The 27,852-nt window shown below is 35.9% G+C and overlaps 3 protein-coding genes across 3 annotated transcripts; all 3 read right to left on the bottom strand.

The window, feature by feature from the left end:
- Positions 1 to 1,158: 1,158 nt before the first annotated feature.
- Positions 1,159 to 2,116, bottom strand: LOC116133997 (thioredoxin H7-like). The gene is made up of 3 exons (XM_031419651.1): positions 1,865 to 2,116; positions 1,647 to 1,769; positions 1,159 to 1,567 (listed from the first exon to the last, which is right to left on the bottom strand). The coding sequence occupies exons 1-3, from the start codon at positions 1,994 to 1,996 to the stop codon at positions 1,430 to 1,432; spliced, it is 393 nt and encodes a 130-aa protein (XP_031275511.1). The 5' UTR covers positions 1,997 to 2,116; the 3' UTR covers positions 1,159 to 1,429.
- Positions 2,117 to 4,876: 2,760 nt separating this feature from the next.
- LOC116133994 lies at positions 4,877 to 10,230 on the bottom strand. Its single transcript, XM_031419649.1, has 4 exons — positions 9,370 to 10,230; positions 9,096 to 9,289; positions 5,635 to 5,709; positions 4,877 to 5,543 (listed from the first exon to the last, which is right to left on the bottom strand). The coding sequence occupies exons 1-4, from the start codon at positions 10,025 to 10,027 to the stop codon at positions 5,136 to 5,138; spliced, it is 1,335 nt and encodes a 444-aa protein (XP_031275509.1). The 5' UTR covers positions 10,028 to 10,230; the 3' UTR covers positions 4,877 to 5,135.
- Positions 10,231 to 10,840: 610 nt separating this feature from the next.
- Positions 10,841 to 20,600, bottom strand: LOC116133993 (probable AMP deaminase). Its single transcript, XM_031419648.1, has 19 exons — positions 20,129 to 20,600; positions 19,780 to 19,976; positions 19,057 to 19,273; positions 18,747 to 18,925; positions 18,535 to 18,586; positions 17,725 to 17,852; positions 17,460 to 17,639; positions 17,250 to 17,317; positions 17,011 to 17,153; positions 16,234 to 16,295; positions 15,409 to 15,522; positions 13,969 to 14,109; positions 13,604 to 13,756; positions 13,407 to 13,460; positions 12,594 to 12,704; positions 11,959 to 12,132; positions 11,809 to 11,889; positions 11,391 to 11,489; positions 10,841 to 11,314 (listed from the first exon to the last, which is right to left on the bottom strand). Exons 1-19 carry the CDS (start codon positions 20,598 to 20,600, stop codon positions 11,246 to 11,248), a joined length of 2,694 nt encoding a protein of 897 aa, XP_031275508.1. The 3' UTR covers positions 10,841 to 11,245.
- Positions 20,601 to 27,852: the final 7,252 nt, after the last annotated feature.

Raw genomic sequence — 27,852 nt, 5'->3', positions numbered from 1 at the left:
TACTACTTCACCCTTGGAGGCAACGGCATAAGCTGGAAGACTCAACTACAACTTATTGTGACTCTCTCGTCGACTAAAGTTGAGTATGTGGCAATTGTCGATGTGTTTAAAGAAGCATTATAGCTGAAGGGAATTATGTCTGAGGCAAGTTTGACTAATGGGAAAGAGATTATTTAGTCAGACAGCCAAAGCGCGATTCATCTAAGTAAAAATCATGTTTACCACGAAAGGACCAAACACATGGACTTGCGCTTCCATTTTTTAAGAGACCTGGTCACACAAGGAACAATTGATTTGAAGAAGGTTAACACAGAAGACAACCCAGTAGACATGGGCACTAAGATAGTCACTCCTACCAAGTTCAAGCACTGCTTGGACTTACTGTTTATAAAATAGGCAGGAGTGACCAGAGTGATGAGGGATTTGGTTGTGAGCAATCTGCACTAATATAGTTTCAAGTCTTCAGAGTGGAGATTGTTGAGTGAAGACTTGAAGCTGCGTCGTTTTGGAGTTAGTGGTGCGATGTCATTTTGTGTGGATAAGTTCAGACCATTGATCAAACAAAGATCCAACGGCTGTAATCATCAATTCCAATCAACTCTATAAAAGCAGCTCAATATTCAGATTCAAGTAGAGGCTTCTTGTGCGTTTTTGACATTGAGCAAGTGAGAGTTCTCTATTAGAGTTTACGATCTTGAATCAAATTTGTGTGACTTGTAAAGATTGAGCGATAGGATCTTGTCACTCTGTGAGGGTTATAGCTCTCTCAAGGTTTAGAGATTCCAGGGAGGATATCTCTAGGATTAGAAGTTACAATTTGGTTTGGTTTAAGGGTTGCTCAAATTAGGTTGATCTAGAGTGATTGTAAAATGTTTTCAATTAAAGATTAGTGTAGTGAGCTCTCTATTTCCGGAGCTCAACATGAATGTAGCCTATATAAATTGAATAGGTGAACCACGGTAAAACCTCTGGTGTTGATTCTTGATTCTTGATTGTGCGTATGTGTGATTGATAAGTTAGGCTTTAGTTACAACATCCAGCATAACATATAAGAGAGTTGGAATCGCCCAACAAAACCATCTGCACTTTATTATTTTCAGGATTATATCTTATAGATTTTATTTTGTTTCTGGTTTCTAATTAAAAACAAATTGCAAATTAAACAGTAATGTATTAATTATCCTTAATCAAATCCTTACAAGAAGCAGGAATGATAGTAAAACATACATATTGTTTGTAGTCTATAGCTTCAACAAACTACAGCTACAATAATATGAAAATTAAAGAAATGACAATTTTATTTAGCAAAGCAAATGGCGATGAGTTAATTGTGATGATGGTGGCCATGAGTTTCAGCCACTTATTGTTTGTAGTCTGTAGAGCCTTGCTTTTAATTTAAGGCAGCAGCATTTAGATTTGTAAATCCTAATTAAAATGTCCTGTGTTTCTCAATCTTCATCTGCACTTCTTCCTTTTTGGCTCCCACTACCCTATCAATTTCTTTCCCTTTCTTAACAAAAGCCATGGTTGGCACCACATCAATCAGCTCAAATTCCCTTGCCACTGCCTGTTCATTTCCATTAAAATATTATAAGCATGATAATCAAGCAACCTATTTTATATAATTAAGAGTTTTAATTACTTACCGCCAGCTTATCGATATCAATCTTGATAAACAAGACGTCTGAATACTTGGCAGCTAACTCTTTGATATACGGTTCCAAGAATTTACAAGGTCCACACCATGTAGCCGTGAAATAAACCACCGTCTTCACCAAAAAAATCAAAAACCACGTTAAACCATTTAATATTAAACAATCAAATATAACTCCCATGTATATAAAGAAAAGAAATGGCTACTCACCAGCTTGCTAGTTTCTTTGTTGGCATCAAATTGAGCCTTCCATTGGTTCTTGGAATGACACTCTATAAGCTGGTTGGTTTTTACAGGGCTAAATCCATGTGGGTTCTCGAAGTCAGACATGTTTGCTCCCATCTTTAGAAGAAAAAAAATTAAGCTAAGTTGGTGCTTAATTAATTTCTCAAAGAAAAAGTTGCTTACAACTTACAAGAGGAGAAGATTGAATTTGGTTTGGAGTTGAGAGTGTGGTGGTGGGGATGGCTTTATATGACTCATGTTGTCATGATCGCATCAAGCTTCGATTCCATGATAGTGGCTATTCATTTTTTAAAAACTATATATGATTGTCGGTATTTGGTTCTATACTTCTAGCATATTATCTTCATAATCTTAATCTCATGGCCGCAAGAATTAATGACTAAATAAAATGAAATTATACGGCTTGATTCTGCGAAAAGGATTCTTTTGTTACTGGCCATCCATTGTAACGCATTAGAGTTCGTAATTTTTTATTGATTTTGTAATGAATTTTCCTGAGAATCTAACCATATCAAACCATCCTGTAACAATTTGAGTTAGTGAGAATTATTAGCTGTATTGAACTAAGGAACTAATAGAAGGTAATAACCATTACGACATGTTTGAGTTGTCGACAGATAATAAAGGAGCAGTTAATCTTTTGAAAGAATTTATACAAACACAACTTAGTTAAAAAGAAACGTTGACAAGTATAAAATGATGTCAAATACGGCATTTAAATAATGTATTAATGGGGAAAGTGAAGTCAACTGATTAGGAGAATGGGGAAATGGGAAATGGCCATAACAGTTGTGATTTGTAAATGTACGTAGGCACATAGAAAATATGCAGAAATAGAAGATGCGTAAGCCATTTTAATTTTGTAGCCACTGAGAGAGCATCTTCCTTTATATATCTAATGGTCCTATATTTAAAAGTGGAGCATCTTATTTTTTTTATATATTCAAGTACAAGAACAACAACATTACTGGTCTTGTGTAACACTCTTATTATAGCCAATAGCAAGATAATGAGAAACCATCATAGTTCACTTAAAAACCAACTTTTTACAAGAAAAGTAAAAAGAAAAAAAAAAAAAAAAAGGCAGAGGTAGAGGTAGAAGTTATAGTGACAATTGAAAAGCTATAAACTTGAGGTCATTCTTACATTTAATTCCTTCGGGGATAACCGTATTTGTTAAATTAGAGAGGAAAAGATGCTTTTGACAAGATCATAGCAAAAGCCAATACGACATTTGAGGTCGGCAGTAGAATCGTAGTTCTGACATTCTGAGCGCCCTCAATTGATGTTATTGGTATGTTTTTTTAATTATTAGTGCAGTCATTATCTAGCATCTTATTCTTAATTAAGACAATGACATGATGGACCATGCATGCAGGAATATATTGATTTAACATGATGGACCATGCATGCAGGAATTTATTGATTTAACTTGTTTGAGTTCAGTGGTATATTAATAAATACATATTTTTCATTAATTTCTTCCATAAATATAAAGTAACAGTTTGTAATTGGTTAATTTGTATTTGATCAAACATGACTCATTGTTGGATAAATATGACTTATTGTTAGATAAACCAAACCCATTATAAGATGACACATCGCGTTTATGAGAAAAAATAAATAAAAAGTCTTTGTCCGTGTAAGACTACTCGTTGTATATAACTATATATGTCATTTTGTTAAACACCCAATTGGCTCCAAGACCCTTTTTACAGTTGATCATAAGTTTTTGTCATACCATTTATTGGTTCAGACTCTAATTCTCTCTCATTCTGTAATTGATTTCAAGTTTTCTCGTTTATTCGAAGTTGCAGACATGATTACGACAGTATCTGTATGACTTTGATTGATGATTTCTCTGATGCACCCTTAATCTCCACAATCATTACAGGGAAAGGTAATATACCCAATGCCACAGCCGCAAACTTGGATTTCGACAAATATCAATATGCGGTCCACATGTCATATGTTACTAGTTGAAACCAAAAAAAATCCGCAAATTGAAGTATGATTTGCCAGTTTGAAACCGTTTCATACAGCAGACCAGATGCTCGTCCTGAATGTCCTGTTACCTATAGATTCTTCATAGTTCATATACGAGGCTCAAGGGTCATCGCTAAGGGTGTATAAGAGCCGAGCCAAAGACTATAGGACTCGACACTCAGTTCGAGAAAATTTAACAAACTTGAGCTCGAGCTTGGATTTGACGAGCTCTAAAAACCAAGCTCGAAGCTCGACTTGAAATGATTTGCTGAGCTCGAAGCTCGGCTCGAGCTCGACTCGTTTAACAGACTTTAATCCAAAACAATCCACCAATAATCTTTAAAAAAAAAAAAAAAAAAAAAAAAACAATCTAAAGCTAACCGACTAGATTCTTCAAAACCTTAACGATAATGTAAGAGCAACAGTCTCATTTTTTAAGAAGAAAAAACAGCTTGGAGAAGGGAGAGTAAGACAAGATTTGTAATGCCATAGATTTGAGGTAGAAGAGCTAAAGGAAAGAAGAAGGAAAGAGAAAGAAGAAGGAAAGAAGAAGTGCGGCTGTGATGGAAATAAGGAGAAAAGAAAAAAGAAAAGAAAGGAGAAGAAGTGCGATTGTGATGAAAAATGTGCTAGGGTTTTTAGAATAAACAATTTATATGTAAAATAATAAATTACATAGACACCCCTATACTTGAAAAACTTACACCTTATATTTAAAAAACTTACACTCATACCCTTTCGAGCCATGGAGGCTCACGAGCCTATTGAGCCGAGCACTGGGTGGCTTGGACTCGGCTCGAAAGGCACTTGAGCAGCTCGAGCTCAGCTCAAATCGAGCCGAGCAAAACTCGAGCTTTTCTCAAGCCGAGCTCGAGCCGTTCGCGAACGGCTCGGCTCGGCTACACCCCTAGTCACCGCTTTATGTTCAGAAAACGGATTATAAGATTGAATGGAAGTTCCACTTTAAGATGATTAGTTGGCACCAAATCCAATCGTGAATACTTCAAGAAATTTTATGGTAAAAATAATTACCCAACTCTTATCTGGTTTTCCATTTGATAAATATCCTCGATTAACTCAACTACAAAAATAAAAGGGGTAACCTGGATGGGCTTTTAACGAGACATCAACCCACATTAAAACCATGTTTCATGTTTCATGCAAGTCTCAAAAAGGAAAAGAACATTTTTACCACCCACCACATAAGCTAGTAATCAGACACCCTATAGACACCTAACCAGGGATGATATCATGATTTCACACCAAGGTCAGCTGCTGCATAACCACCTTGAACTGCCCCACCATGGTTATTGTAAGGGTGCCCACCACCCCTGCCTCCCCTTCCCCTATTGTTATAGTAGTTCCTTGGATAATAGTTACCAGGCTGATCATAATATTGGTTGCGGCCATTCTGGTAGCCTCCACCTCCTCTGCCACTGCCACGACCTCCACGACCATTTGAATAGCCCCTACGGCCACCAGCACCAGCACCACCGCCGCGACCACCTCTTTGATTCTGATAGGGTCTTCGGGGAACATACTGTTGTTGCTCCTTAGGCTCTCCATCTCCATGATTTTGCTCCAACTCTGCCTCGTCTTTGACCTGTTCTTCTTGGACTGAGACACCTTCTGGAAGGTTTTCTGTCTCCAATTCATCCTGCAATGCAGAATCCAACCAAATTCAATCAGATTGGAAGAAGAAAAAAAATTGACAGGAAAAAGTTTATCTCATGGCTAACTAAAAGCACCTTTTGAAGTTCCTCAGCAGGACTAGATTGATTATCCCCAGTTTCATGTTCTTGATAATTCATGGTGTCTTCATCCTGAAAAGAGAATAAAATTTATTATATGTCTAAATATAAGTGAACCAATATATGTCTAAATATAAGTGAACCAATACACTTTCGGTTCTTGAGATTATGGAAAAAAAAAAAAAAAAAAAAAAAAAGAAAGAAAACCAGCAAAGACAGAAACACATTCTCTTCAGCTTAATCATTGCAGAAGGATCTCCACCAGGAAACATCCAAAAGATTTAAGAAACACTAGACTGTTCCCATGATGTTAAGAAGTGCCCACCAAACACAAACACAGCATACAAAAATAGAACTCTCAGGGAGAAAGTTTGTGAAGGTAAATGCACAGATAACTCATCAAAACACAAGTCACGTGAAAAATAACAGCCCAGATTGAGTAAAAAGTGATTATGGCTAAAATAAAAGATCTGTTTGGGTGAACAACCAGCAACTGTCTGATTGAAATGCTTAGGATAAATTGCGTTTTAATTTGTCCTCTCAATACTATTCAATAATCTATGCAACTAGATTTGCAAACTGTAACATTTACTATATAAAGAAAAAAAGTTATGCAAACCATATCAATTCAATAAAAGCTTTAAACCATAAATGCTGTAAAAATTAGAAACCTGACCAGATGTATAACAAAACTTCTTAAGCATAGCTAAAGCCAAAAACATATAATTCAAGAGAGAAATCAGAAAGTATAAAGGAAACAAGTGATTCTACAAAAGCATAAACATGCAAGAACTGAGATATGCCTCATAAATGCCACAGATAATTAAAATGCATTGGTCACATCATGAGGAAACCGAAGAGTACAAACTGTAACTTGCAAATAACATAAATATATAGGTAATCTAACATGCACGTGCATACACAGAAAAATATGCATTTGTATGAACAGAATAAATTTTAAAAAATGAATAACTAGATTGCAAGACAATGGCTATGTTCAAATAATTTAACCATGCGCATACAAGTACATGAATAATAGTTGAACCAGTCATCATAAGCCCATGAAACATGAAAAAACAGATAGTGAAAGCATTGACAAAATTTCAAGGAATCCGATTTCTTCAATCCGCACTCAGCATGGTATATCTTTTTCATAACACTGGGTAAGAATATGCACAAATATTTGGACACAACTGAATGGTTAGACTTCCCACAGGACCTGACTCATCACCGTTTAAACATAATATTCCAGCATCCAAGGATTTTGGTTCCATTTCGAGAAAGGAAGTCCAATCTATAACAAAAATAACAGCATCCTCAATTTTGGATGGTTCTTAGAAGAAAGTTATTATACCATGGGCAAAACCACTGTCGGAAAGTGTTACAAAGAAGTGAGCATGCAGTCCACACTATATCTATATAGACAGCTTAAAAATGAGAAATAACTAAAGACTCAAGACATAAAAAAGGCCCTGGAATCACGAGACCCTAAATTGTCAAAAGTTAACGCAAAACAATCTTAAGTGTTAAATTAATTGGATAGCTCAAAATTGTAGTTTTAATGTTGTGTTATCATACACAACCAAGCAATAGAATCACCAGCATAACAAATAAGAGAGAGGGAACCTTCAAAACTTATCCAAAATACCATCTGCAATCCCTTCAACCTCTCTTAGACAATTATAGTTTCAACTTTTTGCTCAGTTTAATCTAAGCCAAGCATGACACTTGCTTACTAAACAGCATTAAACTACTCCATGACCTAACTTTCAGTTGCACTTTTCCTTGATCCTTGACAGATGAATTAAAACACTCACCAAAGTATTTTCCGTTCTCTTCTTACTAGAATGATAAGCAATTAGTCCACGCTTTAACAATTTCTTTTTTCAAGAAAGAGCTCTCAAAAACTGGATACACAAAATTTGTGGCCCTTAAAATCAATATTATATGTGTTTTCCCTTACCAAGCTGGAAAATATAAATACACAGACAAAAGTAATTATGCTAGATTATATAGGACAGCAAAAATGTACTGATTAAGGTCATGCAATTTAATTTCGGCCAGAAAACTGGAAAGCTGCATATTGAGTTTTCTAAGGGTTAACTTTGGAGATTTCTTGTCATTCCTTTTCTTCATGCATTTATGTGAAAAGCTAGATCTTAACAAGTACACTAAAAAAATAAATGAAATGACTCCAAGACAACCCAACTCAAACTCAATTAAACCACAATCCCAAAGTAGTTGGGATCAACTTCAACAGTCAATCCATGCAAAACCATTCATGTTCATATATGATCACTTCTCTCCTTAAATCAATAAGCAATCAACAATGTAAATGGGCAATATGGGAGGATCACAAGAAAAGGGAAATAATGAGAACGTTACCAAACAAGCCAATAAATATTCAAACACTTCTTATTTCTTTAAGTATCAATAGCAAGAATAATTGTACAAAACACTAATACTCAACACTGTTAGTACTGGCAATTTCAATTGGCTCGATTTCTTGGAGTTGTAAATGAGGACTTCAGATCAAATGACACTCACACTAGTGTAGGGAGAATTTGGTTTGAATAGATTTTTCAAACAGATCTACAGAGACCACACCACAAATCTCTCGGCACACCCATGTTTACAAGATAGAAACTTTGAACATATCTTACAGAGATATCGCAGTTCAATGCTGACAATGCAACACACAACAGGCTATAGAAAAACCTTGTTCAACATGTACTTCAACAAATATGTCATAAAATAAGACAATGTCAAAAGTTCCATCCTCAACAGTACCAAAAAGCTATTTACAAAGTGGTTCAGAATTGACTATTCTTTTTACATGTCTAGTTTGAAAGAAAGATACGAGGTACTTAACAATCTCACTCTATAAGAAGTCAACAAATATGTCATAAAATAAGACAATGTCAAAAGTTCCATCCTCAACAGTACCAAAAAGCTATTTACAAAGTGGTTCAGAATTGATTATCCTTTTTACATGTCTAGTTTGAAAAAGATACGAGGTACTTAACAATCTCCACTCTATAAGAAGTACTTATAAAAATTCTTTTACCCATTTTTGCACACTTATAGATGAGAAATGAATCAAGTTGTAATCTAGTCAATATCAAGGCAAGCCAGCAGCAACCACAATTAGGTGATAGAAAACAACATATAGGCTTCTTTCAAGGATTAACTTTGTGGCAGAAAATATAATTTCCACAAACTTTCATCATGCCCTAATGTAACTTGGGAACAAAAGCTTCACTGAACAAGACCAAAACATACAGCACCACATTAACCAACCAAAAAAAAAACCTTATCCTATCACACAAACACAATAACAATGAATAGAAGTAACCAAAAAGAAAAATTACAATCAATGAATAGAACGTCTGAGCACTATACCAAAACTCCACAGACAATTATTTTCATAAAGGAAAACTAAATAAGTTAAGCAATACCTTCTCCTCATACTGTACAGCTGAACCTTCCACCTGCACTGGCACTGAAACTGGAACAACAGAACCATGTATTGGCACCTGAAAAGAGCCATAATTGGCTGCTGCAGCCATTTCCACAGGCGCTTTCATCTCCGGCGTGGTCGTAAAATAATCTGAACCCATAATCTTGTTAAGCCTTTCCCTCAATTCTGCATCTACAGAAACCCAAAAACCAAAATCAGGCGAAGAAAATAAAACAAAACCTAGAAAAGAGCACAAAAGTTTGAAACTTTACAAGTGACATTAGCATTGGGCTCAATAGGCTGGTCAGCGTTCGCAAGCCAGAGCCTGGCGTGCTCAATACAGCGCTGCAACGCGTTCTTGTGAGACAAGCTCGAGTCAATTGGTCGCGAGACCAACAATCCACTGAGCATTGAGATCATATCTAAATCCCTCTCGCCAAGCAGATCAGTAGCGTCATCAGTCACGTAATCGTACGTCAAACAACAGCCTCTCTCGTGCGTTCTGGTCAACATAGTGGCGGTGAAATCACTCTGCGACTTCACATCAAACAAAGACCCGAAATACAGCAAGTTGAGCAGATCAGACAAAACGACATCGTTATCTACTTGTAGGGGTTGGTTAATTACGGCGTCGGGTTGGTTAAGTGGAGGTGAGGATGAGTTGTTGTTGGTGGTATGAAGGGCGAGTTCCTCGGAGACAGCGGATGCTAAAGGAAGACGAAGCTTCTCGAGTTCGTCGATAAGAGAGGTGACTTGGGGCTTAGAGCGGAGGACATCCTCTTGTTCTTTGTTGAGGGTTTTGCCTTGGGAAAGGGCGTCTTCCATTTGGGTGATGCGGTTTAATTTTTTGCGGAGGGCACGGAGACGTTTGTTGATAACATTAAGGACAGGGCCGTCAGAAAGGTCGGAGGGAGCAGCGTTGGCCGCCATTATCGGGAAGGGGGGTAGGGTAAGGTAGGGTTCGATGGCGAATGCAGGCACCACCGAGAAAGGACGGTGGTGGTGGTTGATTGGTAGAGAATACGTTTGGGATAGGAAGCGGCGGATGGGTTTTGGGGAGAGCGAGAGCGAGAGCGAGAGCGAAGACTGAAGACTAGAGAAATGTATATGGGGTTTAGGCTTTGTCGTTTGTTTGATTGATAGTGTATGTGTGTTAGTGTTTAGTATTAGTTGGGTCTACTTTATAAGCCCAACTATAACTATTACTAAACATAGTGTTGAGATTTGACAGCAACTTTTTATGATTATTTACACAAGAAGACCATATATATACACTGTTTTCTTTGTTCATATTTAACTTAGTCACATGTTGTTATTTATTTATCAATTTTTATATTATTAATATTAATATCCATCTTGGGTTGGGGTTTTCATTACTCATCTAATTGAAAATAGTTTATTTCATTGTGCATTACTTGTTTGCACAGTAAAAAACAACCACAAAGCACGAGAGAATTGAATGGATTTAGCCTTTAAGGGCAATCATTAGTCAAGTTAAACTAGTTGGTTTATCGTTCATGCACTATCAATAACTTCAACAAGAGTTTTACTTTTGAAAATAATAAAAGACAACAACTGGACTAATGTTTTGCCGCCAGTTGGTGACATATTTGCAGCTGCAATTATCAAAATTTGTCTTTGCCCAATTATTAACCTCTCTCATTTACTTAAAAAGTACAAAACCAAACGACATTCCACTTAAAAAACCCACCAACAGGAAAAGCAAAGTTTCACCCACATGTGAAACTAAAAGATACTTTAATAAAATTTGGAGGTTTATTATTAGGTATTGCACTAGCATATATTCACATGGAACCCCCCCTCAGCTTGAAAGCGCTTCATTTCCAATTCAAAACCAGCGACTTACCGATGCCTGCCTAAACACCATTCAAATTAACCTAAAATTGGGTATACAAACAATGCATATTACAGAAAATAGCATCGTCAGATTCCGTCTCCCTGTAAATGCTACTATAAATTATGTCTGTTAATGCAGGATCTTCATAAGCTCTATCCTTTGTTGAGTCTCACTGTGTGCCATGAATTTGGTAAATCTGAGCCATTTTGGGATACTGAAAGTACTACTGACTAAACATAGAAACTCTACTTGTGTTTACTGTAATGCTTCATTCTCCGACTTCAATTCCACTAAGGGTCTATATTTTCAGGAAATGTGGCTCTTCCCAAGTATACATACTGCATCTCATCCTTCCATGTCTGCAAAACTTGATCTTAGAGGGCTATAAAAGATATACATACATTTTACAATACACAAAAGGAATTGAAAACTTACATCATGTCGAAAGGCAATTCGCAAGTTTGGTACATTTGTCTTATGAATATCATTTCCTTCTGGGCCTCTGATATAATAGTTATTACCAAGCCAGTGCGACTGTCAGAAGAAAAACAAGAAAAAAATAATAATAACTTGTCATATAGAACATTTGGCTCTGAATGTGACTTTATCTAATCAATAAACTCAAAACTCAAAGTAAAAATAAACTAACACATGGAAAATGTTTGTAAAATCTTGTTACTAGTTAGGGCATGTTGATTTCCATCAATTGTATCTAAAGGCTTTTCTCTTGTTTCTTTGAAAAGCAAAATGAAGTTTGCATCGCATATCATGGGGAAAAATAGCTCGGTGTTTCTTTAGAAATTAAATTTAAACTGCCAAAAGGTGTGAAATTGCTGTTTTTCAAGATCCTCACCTTTGCCATGTGTGAAAATCCTGATTGATAAACGGAATTCCTTACTATCTCACATAGGTCACAAGCACTGAGCTTCCACACCTACAAAATATTAATATCATAAGAATACATAAAGTGATGAATAACAAAATATGTAAACACTAAACATACCTTTGCTGCTACACTATATTCTTCCACAAGAGCTTCTTTTGTTAAATGAATTTGCAAAGGATCATCAGATGAAAGCGAAACATTTAGGCCACGCTGGAAGAACATAGGAAATGGATTGCGATGATAGTCGAGGAAGAGGGAATTGTTGCTCAGTGGTGACATTGACAATCCAATCTGATAACACCCCACCAAAAAAATTAATAGTAACTACAATTAAAAAAAAAAAAAAAATACAAATTTTAAGATTTTTCACCTTTTAACAGATAAAGTAATGATTGAGCAAAAAGGTGCTGCAGCATTCTCACCTGGAACCCTCTCTCCGTCAAAGAAAAAAAAAATCCTAGTTATACTAGTGATGAGTACTATTTTACATTTCTAGCAACATGGAATCTCCTTCCAAAATTCATTCAAATAAAGAAGTTCCAGTAACCCAACAGGCAAGGACAGACAGGTTTACAATGATAATATCATGCTTCGTGGCAATCACCTTCCAAGTAGAAATAAAATTCAACAAATGATTCAATGCATATGCCCAATTTTAATTTGGTAAGTGATAACCATCAGTTTTATAGAGTATAAGACAAAAACCAAAGCCACAAGAAGAATAAGGAAATGCCTAGTGATGTGAAGCCAACCTGAGCAAGGTAATACAAGTACTGCAAAACAGGGGATTTCCGCAAATTAATCCCATGAGATATGTTATTGCATAAAAGGAATCCAGCAGCCAAATGGTCAATTTCTCCAGCCTGCAAAGGTCATAAATATCATGGGCATTTCAACTATTATACGAAAACATAAACACAAAGAAGTTCCTCAAATGCGCAAGAGAGGACAGGAGAGTTTGGAGTCTTCATCCATCAAACATCTCCTCCCTTGCAATCCTTCTTTAAATAGCTAATTTGTGATCATTGTTACCACCCCTTCCAGCCGGCTCAAATGATTTGAAATTAAAAGTTTCATGAAAAGTAGGCTTTAGCTCAGGGTACAGTTAATATGGGTGTGCTATTCTTGGGGTGTGTGTGTTATGTCCAGAAGGTATAAGGAAAGTGCAGATCATCTCTTGCACTGTAGCACAACTTTAATTTTGTGGTGTGAACTAATCCGGGCAGCAAAATAAGGTGGTTCACTCTGACATCAGGTAGCTCCTTCTTACTGAATATTTTCATGCTTTTGCTAAGGAAAATAAAAAAGAAATAGAAAGATCTTTGGAAATGGTTGCATGAAGACATTAACGTTGTGTTGGACGAAGCCCAGTTAACAGCTTTGCTTTGGGCCTCAGACACTATAAGCTTTTCAGGATGTTTTGTTTTTCTTTATATACTTAAACAGCAAAAGAGCTGCATATCTTATTATATTAATAAAAATCATTGTTTTTTATTCAAGACTAATAACTGTAACAGTGACTTTACACTATACATATATATAAGCAGTAAGAAGTGGACAATAACCTCCCCACAGTGTGGCCGAAATTTAATTGTTGTCATTCCCTTTGATTCACGAAGCTGGGAAAGAAAACAGAAGCACAGAATGAATGATGATGGTTATTTAAAAAATACCAGTGATGGTGAACCCAATTGGTTGAAGAAGAAAGAAGCACTAAAATCATATGAAACATGTTAAATGTAAATAAGCATATAACACAAACCTTGTTGAGAGTATAAAAGTTTGCATAGCAGTAGTAAGCGTAATACGAGTACGCAGGATTGAAATCGTTGGTCCATTCAGCTGGTTTAGGCATGTGCTTTGTTGGACGCCTCTCTGGTTTACTTTCATCATCTACAAGGTCAAAACCGACAACCTGTATTGAGAAACAAATTAGCATTTGCTTACCTACTTCTACTAAAGATCTAAACAATTTAAAATATTTACAAAGAAAAAGATAGACAAAAGAACCCACATTGTATATATATATAGAAACTAACATAGCAAATAAATCATTTAAATTTTTTTTGATATTAAATGTTTCTCAATATATGACCTGCACAAAATAAAATTGACAAACAAACGTACCTGCATTAGAAACAGGTGAAGCTGAGGATGAGAGTTTGGATCAATTGTTACTTCAAAGAGGGGAATGAAAATATTATCAAGAATATTCTGAAAAGATTTAACAATTCCCATTTGCTTGTAAATGTTGTATAATCTTGGTAGCTGCACAGTGAATTCAAAAATTAAAACAATATAGGAGAACATTTAGAGCTCAACATGAAAATTCATCCAAGCCACATCCTGAAAAACAAGGAAATAATCTTACGAATAACAACCAAAAACTCAGATGCATAATATGATATTTATGCAATATATAAATTCATTTAAGAGTGGTGGGATGTTTCAACTTAAAACATACTTGTCATCCATTCTATTATTTTTTTCTAACATGTAATCAACTAGTCTCAGAAATTTCAAATTATGTGAGTGAGCAGTACACACCATAAGGTCTAGATACTTTTCATGCAAATTAACAAATTTTAATTTTTTTTATACCTAGAAATTCTCAAACCTTTCTTTCAAGTTCACAAAGTTCTAAATACCACCGCTAGATCCTACAACTTTCATAGTCAAGAAAGTTCTAGATATAATATCCCAAATTTTATCATCTTGTAAACGTCGAATTCATCATCAGTTCAAGCAGACATGTGATCCAAGTTTCCTTGACCATAAGTAACTTCACCACCTATTTGAACACGTCAAATTAAATGAACTTAGACACAATGATGAATAGGTATATCCATTGTCCCTCTGTAAGGTATTGTCTAATTATAAGCAATACTCATGAAATTAATTTTCAGCAAATTTTGTTGAGACCAACATTTTTTTTGGCAAAAATCAAGGGGACCTGTGTGATTTTCAGACAAATTTCGGACCTCCATTGACCTTTACATATGTATGTCATGCTCTATGCTTGAGACTTGTAATACCAACAAAATTTTGAAGTTTCAAGTAGTAAAAATGGTTTTTTAATAAACAGCAAAAAAATTTATTTCATAGTTTAGCAAAAGTATACAGTAAAATTGTACACATTTTAATTATATACTGGATTGGTTTTTCTAACTATTTTATTAAGTAGTTTTCATAAAATTAAAAGGAAAAAATAGTAAATTCACAAACTTCTCACTAAATGTTTCGTCGGAGTTCCAAATTCTCACTTTCAAACTTCCTTGTACCTCCAATTTAAATGATGCACTTCTCACTAGAATAATCTCTAACCAATGCAATTTTTATAAGTAAACACGTAATAAAAGACACCAAAGTAGATGCAACCAATGTACACAAGTATGACCCTTTGGATATTCAAATAGTATTGCATCTACTTTGGATATTTCAGAAAACATGTAAAAATGAAAATTTTGAAAAAAAAAATCATACTGAAAATATAATCACAATATGCTAATATAATAACTATGATAAAAGAAGTAACATCAAACAAATAACAAATAGTATAGCAAGTACCTGGATTAACCAAACAGCATTCTCACTATAAATTTCATTGTTAACGAACCAACTTGCTAGCTGGTCCCATTCACTTTGTTTCCTTCCATATACAGATATTCTGTATTCTGCCATCTGGAAACAACAAAACGAGGAACCTATGATTCATTCACTAATAATCTATCTCAATAAAACTAACAAGAAGACTTCCAAAATTCACTAGCGATTTTGGATCAAAAGTGGGAAATATTCAAAGAGACCACATGTTAAAATAAAGCTATTCAAAAAAATTAATAAGGATACCGATTGTTTACAGTAAGGAAAATTGGTAGAAACTCAAGGAATAAAAATTTCTTTTAACAATAAATGTCCACTAAAATTTTATAGGTGTTTGGATAAAATATATCAGCCAAATGCTACAAGATATAAGCGCCAAACAACAATTACTTGCAAACTCTAAGCCCTTAACTAAAGTTTTACGATGTCCGTAAACATGAAGGAACCAAATAAAGTAAATTTAAAGAGTAAAATAACCCTAACATTTACAATGGGTGGATAGAAGTTTGATTGCTTAGCTCATATTAATTGCATAAGATGAAATATAAGCAAAGTTGGACAAAAACTAGGAATAAATTGCCCTTAGAAGTAAAATATGACATTTGCAATTTCAAGGTTTTCTTTTCAAGCAATGACATAGGCCACCAAGAAAACTATATCACTAGCATGACTATCTGTCACATTATTCAGGAAAAAAAAAAAAGCAGCAACAATAGAAAAAACGAAAGAAGAAAAAGAAAATTAAGTGCATGTTCCCACATACATATGTGAGTGTACTCAGATAGATACCTGGTATTTGCTAGCTTCAAGATCTAATAAAACTTCCTTTGTCACTTCAGCCAAAAATCGTCCTGAAAGGTTCCCCCAACAGTCAGCACAGAAAACTTTTTTTAAGCACTCATTTGATATGATCGATTAATAAGCTCTTCCAATTCTTTACATATCATATGACTGCACAACTTGCACTTTTGAGGCCTCCGGTAATTTTTTTTCGAGCTTTCTTATTTTAAACAATAAAAAAAAACCCTCATATTATTTTATAAATTATACTATACTCTTCTTTATATTGAAACCACATTCAAAAACACTTTCTTTGACATATTACAGCACTATTGATGATTCATCACTCTATGATCAAGACAAATAATTGCATGAAATAAAAAAAATTAAAAAAATATATTTTTTTTTAGCTATATCGATATATATTAAAGGAAACATTTTTTATACCATTTTGATAATTTATTACAATGAAAGCACTTCAAAAGCTCTAAACCCAAAAGAAACTCTACCAACCTAAAACAGCTTAGCAATTAACAACCAACGTCTAGCCACTTTTTGTTAAAAACTCTACTTATAAAAGTTCTACATGCATAAATCACACCAGATGAACCTAATTCAGCTGGTTAAAATACTGTAAAGACCTTAAGTTCAGTATGTATATCCAACGGCAAAATACAACAAGAAAAAAATTATCAAAAAAAAAAAAAAAAGATTTGACTTGATAGCCTTAACAAGATACAGAGTTAAAAATATGGTAAGAAATTAACTGAAATCAAATAGCCAAACCTTGGATAAGATTGTCTTGCTTTAAGAAGATCTCTCTAAGTCTGCTTTGCCCACAAGGATTGTATTTGAGATTGAATTTGTCAAATCGATGGAAGGTACTCTTATCAGCATGAACATCCAACAAATCCACATTCAAATCATACCTACAGTGATTCACAGGCATTATGACAACTGAGAGCATAGGACAGTAGAAATAATTGAATTTCTGATAGATAGAGACCAATAGTAGTAATTCATACCCACTCAAGTCCAGACTCTCAAATACTTCCTTAAGTGTCATGTACTTTCCATCTCTAAATATAACAACCTGAGAAAAAGAAGTAATTAGCAAGTAAGGAGAAGCACCAATACATAGAACTGCCTTTATTGTGACTCATTTTCTAAGGTAAAAAAATTAAGGCTTAATCAACAAGCTAATATTTAGAAATATAAGGGGGTTAAATATATACCTCATCAGGTTCTTTTCTCAGTTTTGACTTGATGAAACGCAGAAGATGCTTCTGGTTCATACAAGCAGAATGATGCACATGTGTATCCACCTTTCGGATGTTATAGAAATCACGATGAGGGGCACCCTTCTGAGCCAAAAATTCCTTATCTGCCTTTACTAACAAATGGAGCCGGAATTTCTGTGTATTTTCCAAATACAAGTTATAAAAACTGTCCAAATTGTGTCAAGACAAACAAGAACCTAAAAGGTTTGATTAACAATACCTCCTCGAGAAACCGTAGCCTGTGGTGGCATGCAGAGCGAACATTTCCAATAGACATAATTCTCAGAATGTGATGCATATCAGTAAAAAAAGTGGTTGAATTTGCGACAGGAAAAAGATCTACAGTATCTGAAAGAAATTCACAGTTGACGTAAGTAATCAATCAAAAAGAGTAATCATATATCAGCATTCATCATATTGCCATTTTAAATAAAGGGATAGATTGCCGTTCCAAAATTTACAGATGCCTTGTTATATAATCTCCTAGAAAAAGCCTAAGCTAAGTAAAAAATGGCATAATATAGAACAATGTTGTACAGTTAGGGTAGAATTCTATGCTTGATTCATGGTTATTTCCAAGACCTACTATTTTCAAAGTATTGATTTTAGCTTGATAAAGTTTATAAGAAAACATAAGCAAGTTCTACATAGATAACAATACTTTATTCACTTTCGTTCTGCTTGATATGCATCTGGTGTTTCTACTGCAATTATTTGCTTATGTTTGGGCATCCTTCTGCTACAGCTGATTCCTCACACTCATATTGTAAAGAAGATGATTTCAAGCCTAAAGAACTATTTTCTTTCTGGTGCAACCTGTAGTAAGGAGTATGTAGCCCTAATTCCAACAGTATTATTTAGCACATGTAGCTCTGTATAGAGGTCCAACATAAATTAACTCCTTGAGTGGATAAATATGATATCTTCTTATTTGGTGGAATATTGTTACATGTATTTCCAGGTATAAGCAGTAGTTTAAAGTAATTAGAGATTACTAAGACCACAACATGAGTTACTATGTAGTACCTACCATTTTCACTTGCATAAACGTGTACGACTCCATCCTCCATCCTAAAGTGATGCTGCATGAATGAAAAAATTAGCATCCAAGATTAGATTAACAAAATTAATGAAGGTGCCACTTGCTTACCATAAAGCAACTCCTGCCCCAACTGTATCATGTTCAAAGTTGAAACAAAACTTCTCATTTCTAAATACAATTAAAAAGCAAAAATAACTCACTGTACTTGCTTCAACAGGTTCAAAGTGAAATGGATCAATATTCACTTCTGATGCATAAGGTTCAGGGACAGGTTCCTTCAACCATGGAGCAACTTCTTCAGTATAAACATAACTTTTTCGCAGATCCAAACACTCTTGAAGCATTTTCCGCACTTCCTCATCTTCTATGGTTGTTGACTCTAAAAAACATAAGTTCCAAAACAAGGTTTGTCAAGCATGTTTCCTCAAATTTAAATTTCAAGAAAATTTGAGAACAACCAAACCTAGACAAAGGTCCAGTGAAATTCTCAAAGACTAAAAGTTGAAATACCATGCAATGTAGTTCTCAGAGGCAATATTACATTGGGCAAAGCAGTATCATGCCCTGTTATCTGTGCTGAAGCCGTATCTACCTTTCCCTTGCCATGCACATCGATACCAGGTTTCACTACATTTATACTAGCTCGACAATTTTGATCTTGAACAAAGTTCACAAGATCAGTTCTGAATGGAACAGCAGAAGAATTTTGAATTTTAGAATCAACATCCTGCAAATCCATTTGCAAAAAGATATTGCATTAATTACGAAAGCTTCATTTTCAAATTCCAAAAGTAAAACAATTGGCTATCAATATGTTTCCGGCAAGGTGACAATATCATTTATGTCTAGTCAAATATAGTAGCATCAGGCTAGGTAACAAATAAAACTATAATTTTTCCGTTTAATATAAGTAATAATACACGTATTCCAAACAAGGAGAATGAAGTATTAAAATATGCTAATAAAAGTAATACTACGCGTATTCCAAACAAGCAGAATAAAGTATTAAAAATATGCTTCAACAAATCTCTCGCGAGAAAAAAATATATAAAGTCTGAAACCCCTTATAAGCATCAGAAACCTGCAACATCTGTTCCCTAAATTTACATGAAGTAGTGTTGTATGGTTGATATAACATCTGAAACAATTCCATAAACTAAGCATAAGTATACCAAAATAAAATGTATGCATGTTGAGCATGAAATACTAAAAAGAAACCACACATGAACATACATTCATAAAATTAGCAGAAGAATCAATGTCCTCATAGCTGAAATCCATATCATCTTCATTTGCAAGCTCTGTACCGTCATCCTCAGAATCCTCAGCATTTTCAAAGCCACTGCCTCCGGGAGATCTCGGAGTCCGTAGAATGCCAACAGATGCCAGCCTTGCACTGGAACCACCGCGGTTAAAAGGCTGATCCTCCCCTGCAAAAAGAAAAATAAAAAAACAACATAACTTATTTGCAAAAACATCTAAACATAACGAAGGCAATTAAAATTTTCCATGAATTTGCAACCCTGATATAACGTTACATTTAATTCCTCGCAGTTTAAAGGAAATAAAACACATGGCATACCAAGTCTATGTGATGTTTGCAGCGGCGGAAGTCCAGAGGGAATGAAATTGAGTTTATCAAGCGAAGAAGCGGAGCAATTCTGTGCCCTAACCCTAATCGCCTCATCAAACTTAGCATCTTCTTCTAACCAATCATTTCTCACAGACACATTTGGCAACGAAGAAGACATGGTATTCTTATAACGTCGAAGCATGCTGTCCTCCAACGACCTCGACTCACGATTCTGCTGTCTTGTCATCCCATCTCCATCAGAACCATATCCTCCCTCGCTATACTCTTCTTCTTCGTTTTCTTCTTCGTCGAAATGGCCGTCGCGGTTTTGAGGGAGTTCGCGGCGGATCTCGATGAGACGATCAAGGACTTGGTCGACACTGCGCTTGTGAATGAAGAAGGCCGAGATGGCCATCAAGGAAGCTCCGACGAGAGCCGCCATGGCCAAGTGTAAAGAGGAAGCTGAAGATGATGAATCCATGGGAGTGAAGATAAAACCCTAACTGCTATAATGTGTGCAGGGTTTTTATACGTATGGTCTTGGTGGCGAGACTGAGGAGTCGTCAAGTGAGTGGTTTCTAGTGTCGGAAAAGTCTAAAATCATTTCAGCGGGTTTTTGATGGACCCGTTGAGAGACACATGTACACACACTTTTGAGGTTTCAGGTGTTGGCGACTTGGCGTCACCTTGAAACCAATTTAACTAATCATACCTTCCCAAGTTTGCATTTAAAAAAATAACCTGAAAAAATTTTACAATTTTTTTAAGTTAGAAAAACTTATGCGGCACACTTAGATTCATAAAACATATAAAACAAGTTAAACTGAAAAGATTTAAATATAAGTAAGTAATATTATAATTAACAAAAGTTAGTTTAAATTTTAAAAATTAAAAACAACTCCCTCCCTTCAAAATCGTTTAATTGAGCAATATAGCCAAAAAATGACTGACGAAACACCTTTGATTTCTCTATGATTTCCGACGATAAAAGTTTCCTATGTCCAGCCAATTTTCAATTTTAAAGATTTGTTGCACAAAATAATGGTTGATATTCACAAAGAGGAGGAAAACTCAACACCACTCCAAATCCTAGACTCCAGCGGCGGCAACTGTTCAAAGGCTATCGAAGAAGACGCTCCAGTGGATTATCCGATGAGTCAAGGTGGTCCAGAGGTAGAGGAGACAACGGCAGCACAAGAACAGAGAAAAGAATCAAAAAATGGTTCTAAAGAGGAGGACGCCGACGAGAATTCAAGCGAGGAAGAGGAGGCCGATGAAGAAATGGTACGTTTTTTACTGGTGGTTTTGAACTTGATGAATAATTTGATTGGTTTGTGCGAATTTGGAAGATATGTAGATGGTTTTATTGTTACAGTGGTTATGGCGTTTTGTCGAGCAGTTGGCGAGCATCGGGGGAGCAGCTTTGTTTGGGTTCCAAAGGATGGGGGAAGGCAAGGGAAGCCATAGGGAAGTTGTTTCTGTAGCCCTCTAACCCCCCTATTCTGCCACCTCCTGCCATCCTAAGACATCTACCTGCCACAACAGCCTCTGTAAGGCCTGCATTGGCTTCCCCGGTCCTCTCGAAGCCAAAAACACCCACTCCTCGATGCCCTTGAAGCCCATATGCCCCAAATTGGCACCCTATTGGTTGTTTTGGTTTCTTTTCTTTGTTGATATTTAGTTTATATTGATTGTGCAAATTTTCTAAAGCATAAACTATAAAGACTATGGGTTGGAGGTTGTAAGCGATAACGTACCGTACTTTCCTGTAAAGGTGATAGTTACGTCAAGTTGGCAAGTTTTTATGAGAATAACAGAGATTTTAGAGGAACAAAAAAAGGGTATGGACCGATTCAAAGAGAGTTGTTTCGGTCATTTTGCAAACATCGAAGAAAATTGGAAAAATGCGTTCTGGGGGCAGAGAGTGCATTATATGTTGTTGCACTCAGTTAAAAGCCAAAAAAATGAAATGTAGTTCGTGGTGGATGGGAAGCCATTACGTTTTGGGATGATGGAATATGCCCTAATGACAGGCTTAAGATGTGGGGCATTTCCAGATGCGGAAGAGCAAGAGAGAATAACGAAGAGTAAGGCAACCAATAACTTGGCTAAAAAGGTTTTGGGGGGGAAGGCGTCTATTACGAGACGCGATTTAAAGGAGAGGTTAGGAGAAGGTGGGTATACCTCTTCAGAGAAGTTCATGATGTACCTGGTATGGTTCGTGCATTCAATCATAATGGCTTCTAACTCAACAAAAGTCGTTAATATGGATTGGGTGAAGTTTGCAAGCAACATGGACTTCTTTAATGCTTATCCGTGGGGACAGTTATCATTTCAGCTAACCATCAAGTCCCTACGTGGAAAAGACATGACGATAAAGTATCGCCAAGCTGTCGAGAAGAATAGATCGAGCACGTACAATTTGTTTGGCTTCCCTTGGCTATACAGGTAAATATTAATAGTTTTTTGTTATATTTTTTGTATTATATGTGTTTTAATTATGATATGAACTATTTTTTTACAATGTAGGCTTAGATGTATGAGGTCGTCCATGTCCTAGCTAAGTTTGGGGGGGAGGGGAGGAAGAAGACTTCGGATGATCGATCACAATTTCCTAGGATGTTGAGGTGGCACATCGAGATGTATACCCATTGGGATTACGATAAAATAGACATGGAAATTCAAACAGCCCGGGTAAGATTAAAGGATTAATCTTTTGAATATGCACTTGCTTTTAAATGTGACTTAAATTTGATTGATTTTTTTTTCTTATTGCAGGGAGTCATTCGTCCCTTTCTTACCCTTATTAGGGGTGAAGTAGGAAAGGATTATGTTACATCGTTTAAAGCACTAGACGATGTAGCAGATGAAAGGATAGACCGCCTAATGCAGGACCTAGAAGGGGACACGCATGTGAGTACAGTTGCAGGATCACTACTTAAGAATGTTGTTGAGGCCGATAATGAAGCTCCAATCGGCAGAGGGAGAAGGATGAAGAGTTCCGTATGCCTCCACCCAATTGGCAAACCGATACAACGCTTTGTCGAGGTGTCTAGGTCGAGAGAATGAGGTGGTTGACCTCATAAATGGTATGTTTGAGAGTTTTATAACAACCATTTATGAGAGATTTGAGAAGATGGAAGAGCGGATGAAAAAGGTGGAGGAGAAAGTTGATAGGGTGGAGGAGAAAGTTGGTGGGGTATTGAAAGTGGTTGAAGTGCAACCTAAGCATAAAAGAGAGAGCTGAAAGAGTAAGCACATAAAATCTCCTTACAGGGTAGTAATGTATGGAAAGAATAGGAAAAAGAAGAAAAAAATGAGGAAGTTTGTGAAAGTGGAGAAGCAAAAATTGAGGAGGGTAAGGAGGAAGGCGAAGGAAGTGGGAAAGTGAAAATGGAGAAGGGTGAGGCGGGACACGAAGCAAGTGGAGAAGTGAAAATGGAGGAGGGTGAGGAGGAAGGCAGAGGAAATAGGCAAGTGAAAACTGAGGAGTTAAAGGTCGATTTGTATAGGCCAATAGATGAGGAAAATAAAAAACTATCTTATTCCTATTACAATGATTCTGGAAGTGATGGGCATGTGAAGTGCAAGACCGGAGATTATCCTCGAGAGTGGTTTGAAAAGATGTTGACAATGGGTAGGTGGCTCGACGACTCGGTGAGTTATTTTCCCTAGTTTTTCCTTATTTTTGCTTATGTTTTCCATAAGGTATTATATACTTACCATGTTGTTTTCATTTGATGCAGCACATTCATGAGGTATTGGCACTTATAAGGCTATGACAGAGCAATAATGGTGATATTTTGTATCCACATTGTGCCATCACCGATGTGGCCTTTGGCCAAAGACTAATAACTACATATGACACTTTAATGAAAAAAGCCAACGGTGGAGGTGCAACAAGGGGAGGCAAGAGGAAAAAATTGGTCACAGATGACTTCAACGATGTCCTTGATGATTTTCAATTTGATGAGAGAATGATGCAATATGTACGGGGAGGAAGGCCCAAATATCGCAACAGTTGGGCAAACGTTAAAAGAGTATACTGCATCATGAATATCAAGGATATGCATTGGATAACCGTCGTTTGGGTACTAGATGAGGGCTTGCTGCAGATCCTTGATTGCAACCTGAGTATTTATCAAGAGAGGTAGTTGGAGACAGAGTTGCAGCCGCTATGTATATTGTTCCCGCGGCTGTTGCGCAACAGCGGGATGTTTCAGCACTTAAGTGATGAACTACTAATGGGAAAGTGGCCACTCAAGCGCCTTCCCATCCCGATAAATGACTCGAAGTAAATTTTGTATAAAACTTATATGATACAATTGTTTCTAATTCTAATGTTTTCCTCCTATTGTAGTGCTGATTGCGAGGCATATGCACTAAAATTTATTGAGTTTGATATGACCAACACCCCAATGGACAGGTTGAATGACGAAACAATAAGCAACTTTTAAGAGCGGTTGGCCGTTGAGTGCTTCCATAGGCATATGGATCCCTTTTGACTGACCAAAACCCAATCCAAGTCATTGTTGATACTGTTATCAAAAGGTATGAAAGTTGGACTTAGAGTTTTGTAGTTTATGTGAAATGCATTTCTTATTGGGTTGTCTTGAATAATTGGATTGTCTTGAATTGGATCAGCTAGTGTTGTTAGGCGTCAGGCTGTTGATACTTGGGTTGTGGTGTTATGTATGCTTTGTGGCCAAGGCCAAGGCTGGATAATGTTGAAAAGGGTGTCGTAAAAGAAGACAAAGAGGCTGCTACTGATGCTGAAGGTGTGTTGGATAATTGTGGAGAAGGGGGAAGTGGTTAAAGAGAATGATAAAAATGGAGGATGGAGGCTGCTACTTTTATTTGGGTGCATATAGGACATTTATTTGTTGTTTATAATGTTGTAATTTAATGTAATTAACACATTTAAGATTTGTACAAAAGCAATTCAGTATTTATTTCCCTCTTTTGAGTTTGAATTTATTTAGTATTCTTGTTAAATGGCGTTAATGTGTTGATGCAATTAGGTTGTCAAATTCAGAAGAAAAGCTGGAAAAAATAAGTGTTACCCATGATCGTTTAAGCAACTATATATATCGCCTAAGCGATCAAGGGTTTTCTATACATGATCGCTTACACGAGACCATAAATCACTTAAGCGATTATGCATTTGGGATGATTTTGATTCTGTCTTGGACTTGATCGCTTAAGCGATCCTAAATCACTTAAGCGACCAAGGCTAAAAGTGAAGAATCGCTTAAGCAAGACCCTAAATCGCTTAAGCAATCGTGCATCTAGGATGATCTTGATTTTGCCTTGGACTTGATTGCTTAAGCGACCAAGGCTAAACGTGAAGAATCGTTTAAGCGATCATACATCTAGGGTATTTTATCATAAATTCATAATGGATTCCCGAAATGATGCATTCGAAGGATCATCCCCAAATGAGTTTTACGTTCCATCTATCGAAGAAATGGAAGGGTTTAATCCATTTTCACCCTTTCCTCCAGAGGCAGCAACTGCTATTCAACAACCACATTCGGCTGGGACGAGGTGCATCCAAACACAAGCAAGCTGCGACTCAATGGGTACAGGCATGGCCCAACCCCCCGGACCATCAAAAAGGGTCGTGTCCGATGTATGGCGACACTTCACCAAATCAAAATGGCCAAAGACAAATTGGGAGGGGGAAGAATCGTGTGGGGTATGTAATTTATGTGGAACCGTTATTGGTGCTGAGAAAGGGACTTCGACGATGCGATGACAATTGGAGAAAAAACACTCTCAAATAATGCAGCTATCCGATACATCTTCAACTAGATTAGGTAGGCAAATTCAAACTAAACTTAATTTTAATCCACAATCCTCAACTCTCTCAACATGGCAATACAGTGCACATGTTGCACGAGAGGAAATAGCAAGATTTATAGTTACTACAGACTCTCCCATTTGTTTATCTGAAAATCCTTATTTTATTCATATGATTAAAATTACATTTTGTTCAGCATATACCCCTGTTAGTAGAAGTACAAGTAGAAGAGATATACTAAAACTTTATAACAAAATAAATAATAAACTTAAAAACGAATTTCAAAATTTTAAGAATATATCTATTGCACTTACATCAGATATATGGGCTTGTAGATCAAAAACAGATTTTTTAACTGTCATAATACATTTCTTAGATCATAGTTGGGGTTTACAACAAAAATTGATGAGTTTTAAACCATTATATGAAAAACATAGAGCTGACACTATTTATTTTACAATTCTTGAAGTTTTGCAAGAATATGTATTAACTGATAGAATTGTAGCGCTAACGCTTGATAATGCAGCTATTAACACCGCGAGAATCTCTTTATTTGAAAAGAGATTGGATCGGCGTGGTTAAGGCAAAAATTTTCACCGGAGATGTGCTTGCCACATCATTAATTTGATTGTTAAAGCAGGTTTAGATGATATACATTCGAAGATGGAGAGGGTGCACGCAGCTATCAAATTTATAGTCGGCGGTAGCAATAAAAGATGGCAGGAGTACATCAAATATTATAGGCAAGCGGACCCATCGGTTCGACCTTTGAAGTTATGTATGTACATGTCTATCCGTTGAAACTCCACCTACTTGATATTGGAAAAAGTTTTGTCAACCACAAGACAAATTACAGATTTCTTCAACCGGAAGAACCATCCAGAGGAAGTTGTCAGCAACGATGATTAGGCAGTTTGTGAACTTTTTTATTCATTTCTTAAATTTTTTTATGATTCCACTAATACATTAAATGATATTTATTATCTGACTACTAATTTAATGTTAGATATTTTACTTCAAATTTCTAAAACTTTTGCTAAATATAGATATAATGACGTTTTAATGGAAATTGTTTTAAAGATGGAAGAAAAATACGAGAAATATTGGTTAGATATTCCATTCTTATATGGATTAGGCCTTGTTGTAGATCCTAAGTTTAAATTACATGTAGTCAACTATATAATTACTAAGATAGGCCAACATTTAGGACATGATTATACGTCTTATTTGACTGACTTTAAGCAAAAATTGGAAAGCTTTTTTTCTTTATATCAGAACAGGTACAATGGAAGTGGAAGTGGAAGTGGAACTTCTTGGAGAGATGATCAGGACCCTAATGAAGACCTCCATCAATGATCGAGCATGTGGACGTCTATGGAACATGGCGGAAGTAGCAGCTCCAGCTCGTATATACATGGACCAAATGAGCTGAATCGCTACCTACAAATGGACTTGTCCTACATGACGAAGAAGGAGAAACGTGAGATGGATTTGCTTCAATGGCGGAACCAACATCAAAGTTGATTGCCCATTGTAGCCCAAATGGCACATGACATTTTATCTGTGCCGGTTTCTACAATTGCATCCGAATCAGCATTTTCAATGAGTGGTCTGATTGTTGAAGACAGAAGATGTTCTTTAACCGATGAGATGATTGAAGTGATAACGTGTTTAAGGGATTGGACTCATGCAGAGAGAAGACTACAATAGCACCATGAAGATCCCGAACTACTCAAACTCTTTAGGAACATAAATTTTAATGATTTAAATATTGTTGACGATGAAGATGAATAATTTAATAAAAAAAATATTTAATTGTTTATTTGTGAACCGTGAATGTGTGATTGTGTGAATATTACATTTATGTTAAAATTAACCATTAATTTATTTATTATTTTATTATTTTTTAAAATTAATTAAACTTTTAAAA

Source organism: Pistacia vera, unplaced genomic scaffold (genome assembly GCF_008641045.1).
Source record: "Pistacia vera cultivar Batoury unplaced genomic scaffold, PisVer_v2 Contig279, whole genome shotgun sequence".
Classification (NCBI taxonomy): Eukaryota; Viridiplantae; Streptophyta; class Magnoliopsida; order Sapindales; family Anacardiaceae; genus Pistacia; species Pistacia vera.
This window is presented reverse-complemented; position numbering and strand designations above follow the sequence as displayed.

What these genes read in the sequence shown, in the direction of transcription:
- LOC116133997 (XM_031419651.1), bottom strand. Translation starts at nt 1,996, where the DNA reads ATGGGAGCAAACATGTCTGACTTCGAGAACCCACATGGATTTAGCCCT. An exon ending in ACAAAGAAACTAGCAAGCTG is followed by an intron (nt 1,770 to 1,864) that starts GTGAGTAGCCAT and finishes TTTTTGGTGAAG; the next exon opens with ACGGTGGTTTATTTCACGGC. An exon ending in TTGATATCGATAAGCTGGCG is followed by an intron (nt 1,568 to 1,646) that starts GTAAGTAATTAA and finishes GGAAATGAACAG; the next exon opens with GCAGTGGCAAGGGAATTTGA.
- LOC116133993 (XM_031419648.1), bottom strand. Translation starts at nt 20,600, where the DNA reads ATGGATTCATCATCTTCAGCTTCCTCTTTACACTTGGCCATGGCGGCT. An exon ending in GGCTACGGTTTCTCGAGGAG is followed by an intron (nt 17,640 to 17,724) that starts GTATTGTTAATC and finishes GAAAATACACAG; the next exon opens with AAATTCCGGCTCCATTTGTT. An exon ending in ATGCTGTTTGGTTAATCCAG is followed by an intron (nt 14,110 to 15,408) that starts GTACTTGCTATA and finishes TTCACTGTGCAG; the next exon opens with CTACCAAGATTATACAACAT.
- LOC116133994 (XM_031419649.1), bottom strand. Translation starts at nt 10,027, where the DNA reads ATGGCGGCCAACGCTGCTCCCTCCGACCTTTCTGACGGCCCTGTCCTT. An exon ending in GCCCAATGCTAATGTCACTT is followed by an intron (nt 9,290 to 9,369) that starts GTAAAGTTTCAA and finishes GGGTTTCTGTAG; the next exon opens with ATGCAGAATTGAGGGAAAGG. An exon ending in CTGTACAGTATGAGGAGAAG is followed by an intron (nt 5,710 to 9,095) that starts GTATTGCTTAAC and finishes TTCTCTTTTCAG; the next exon opens with GATGAAGACACCATGAATTA.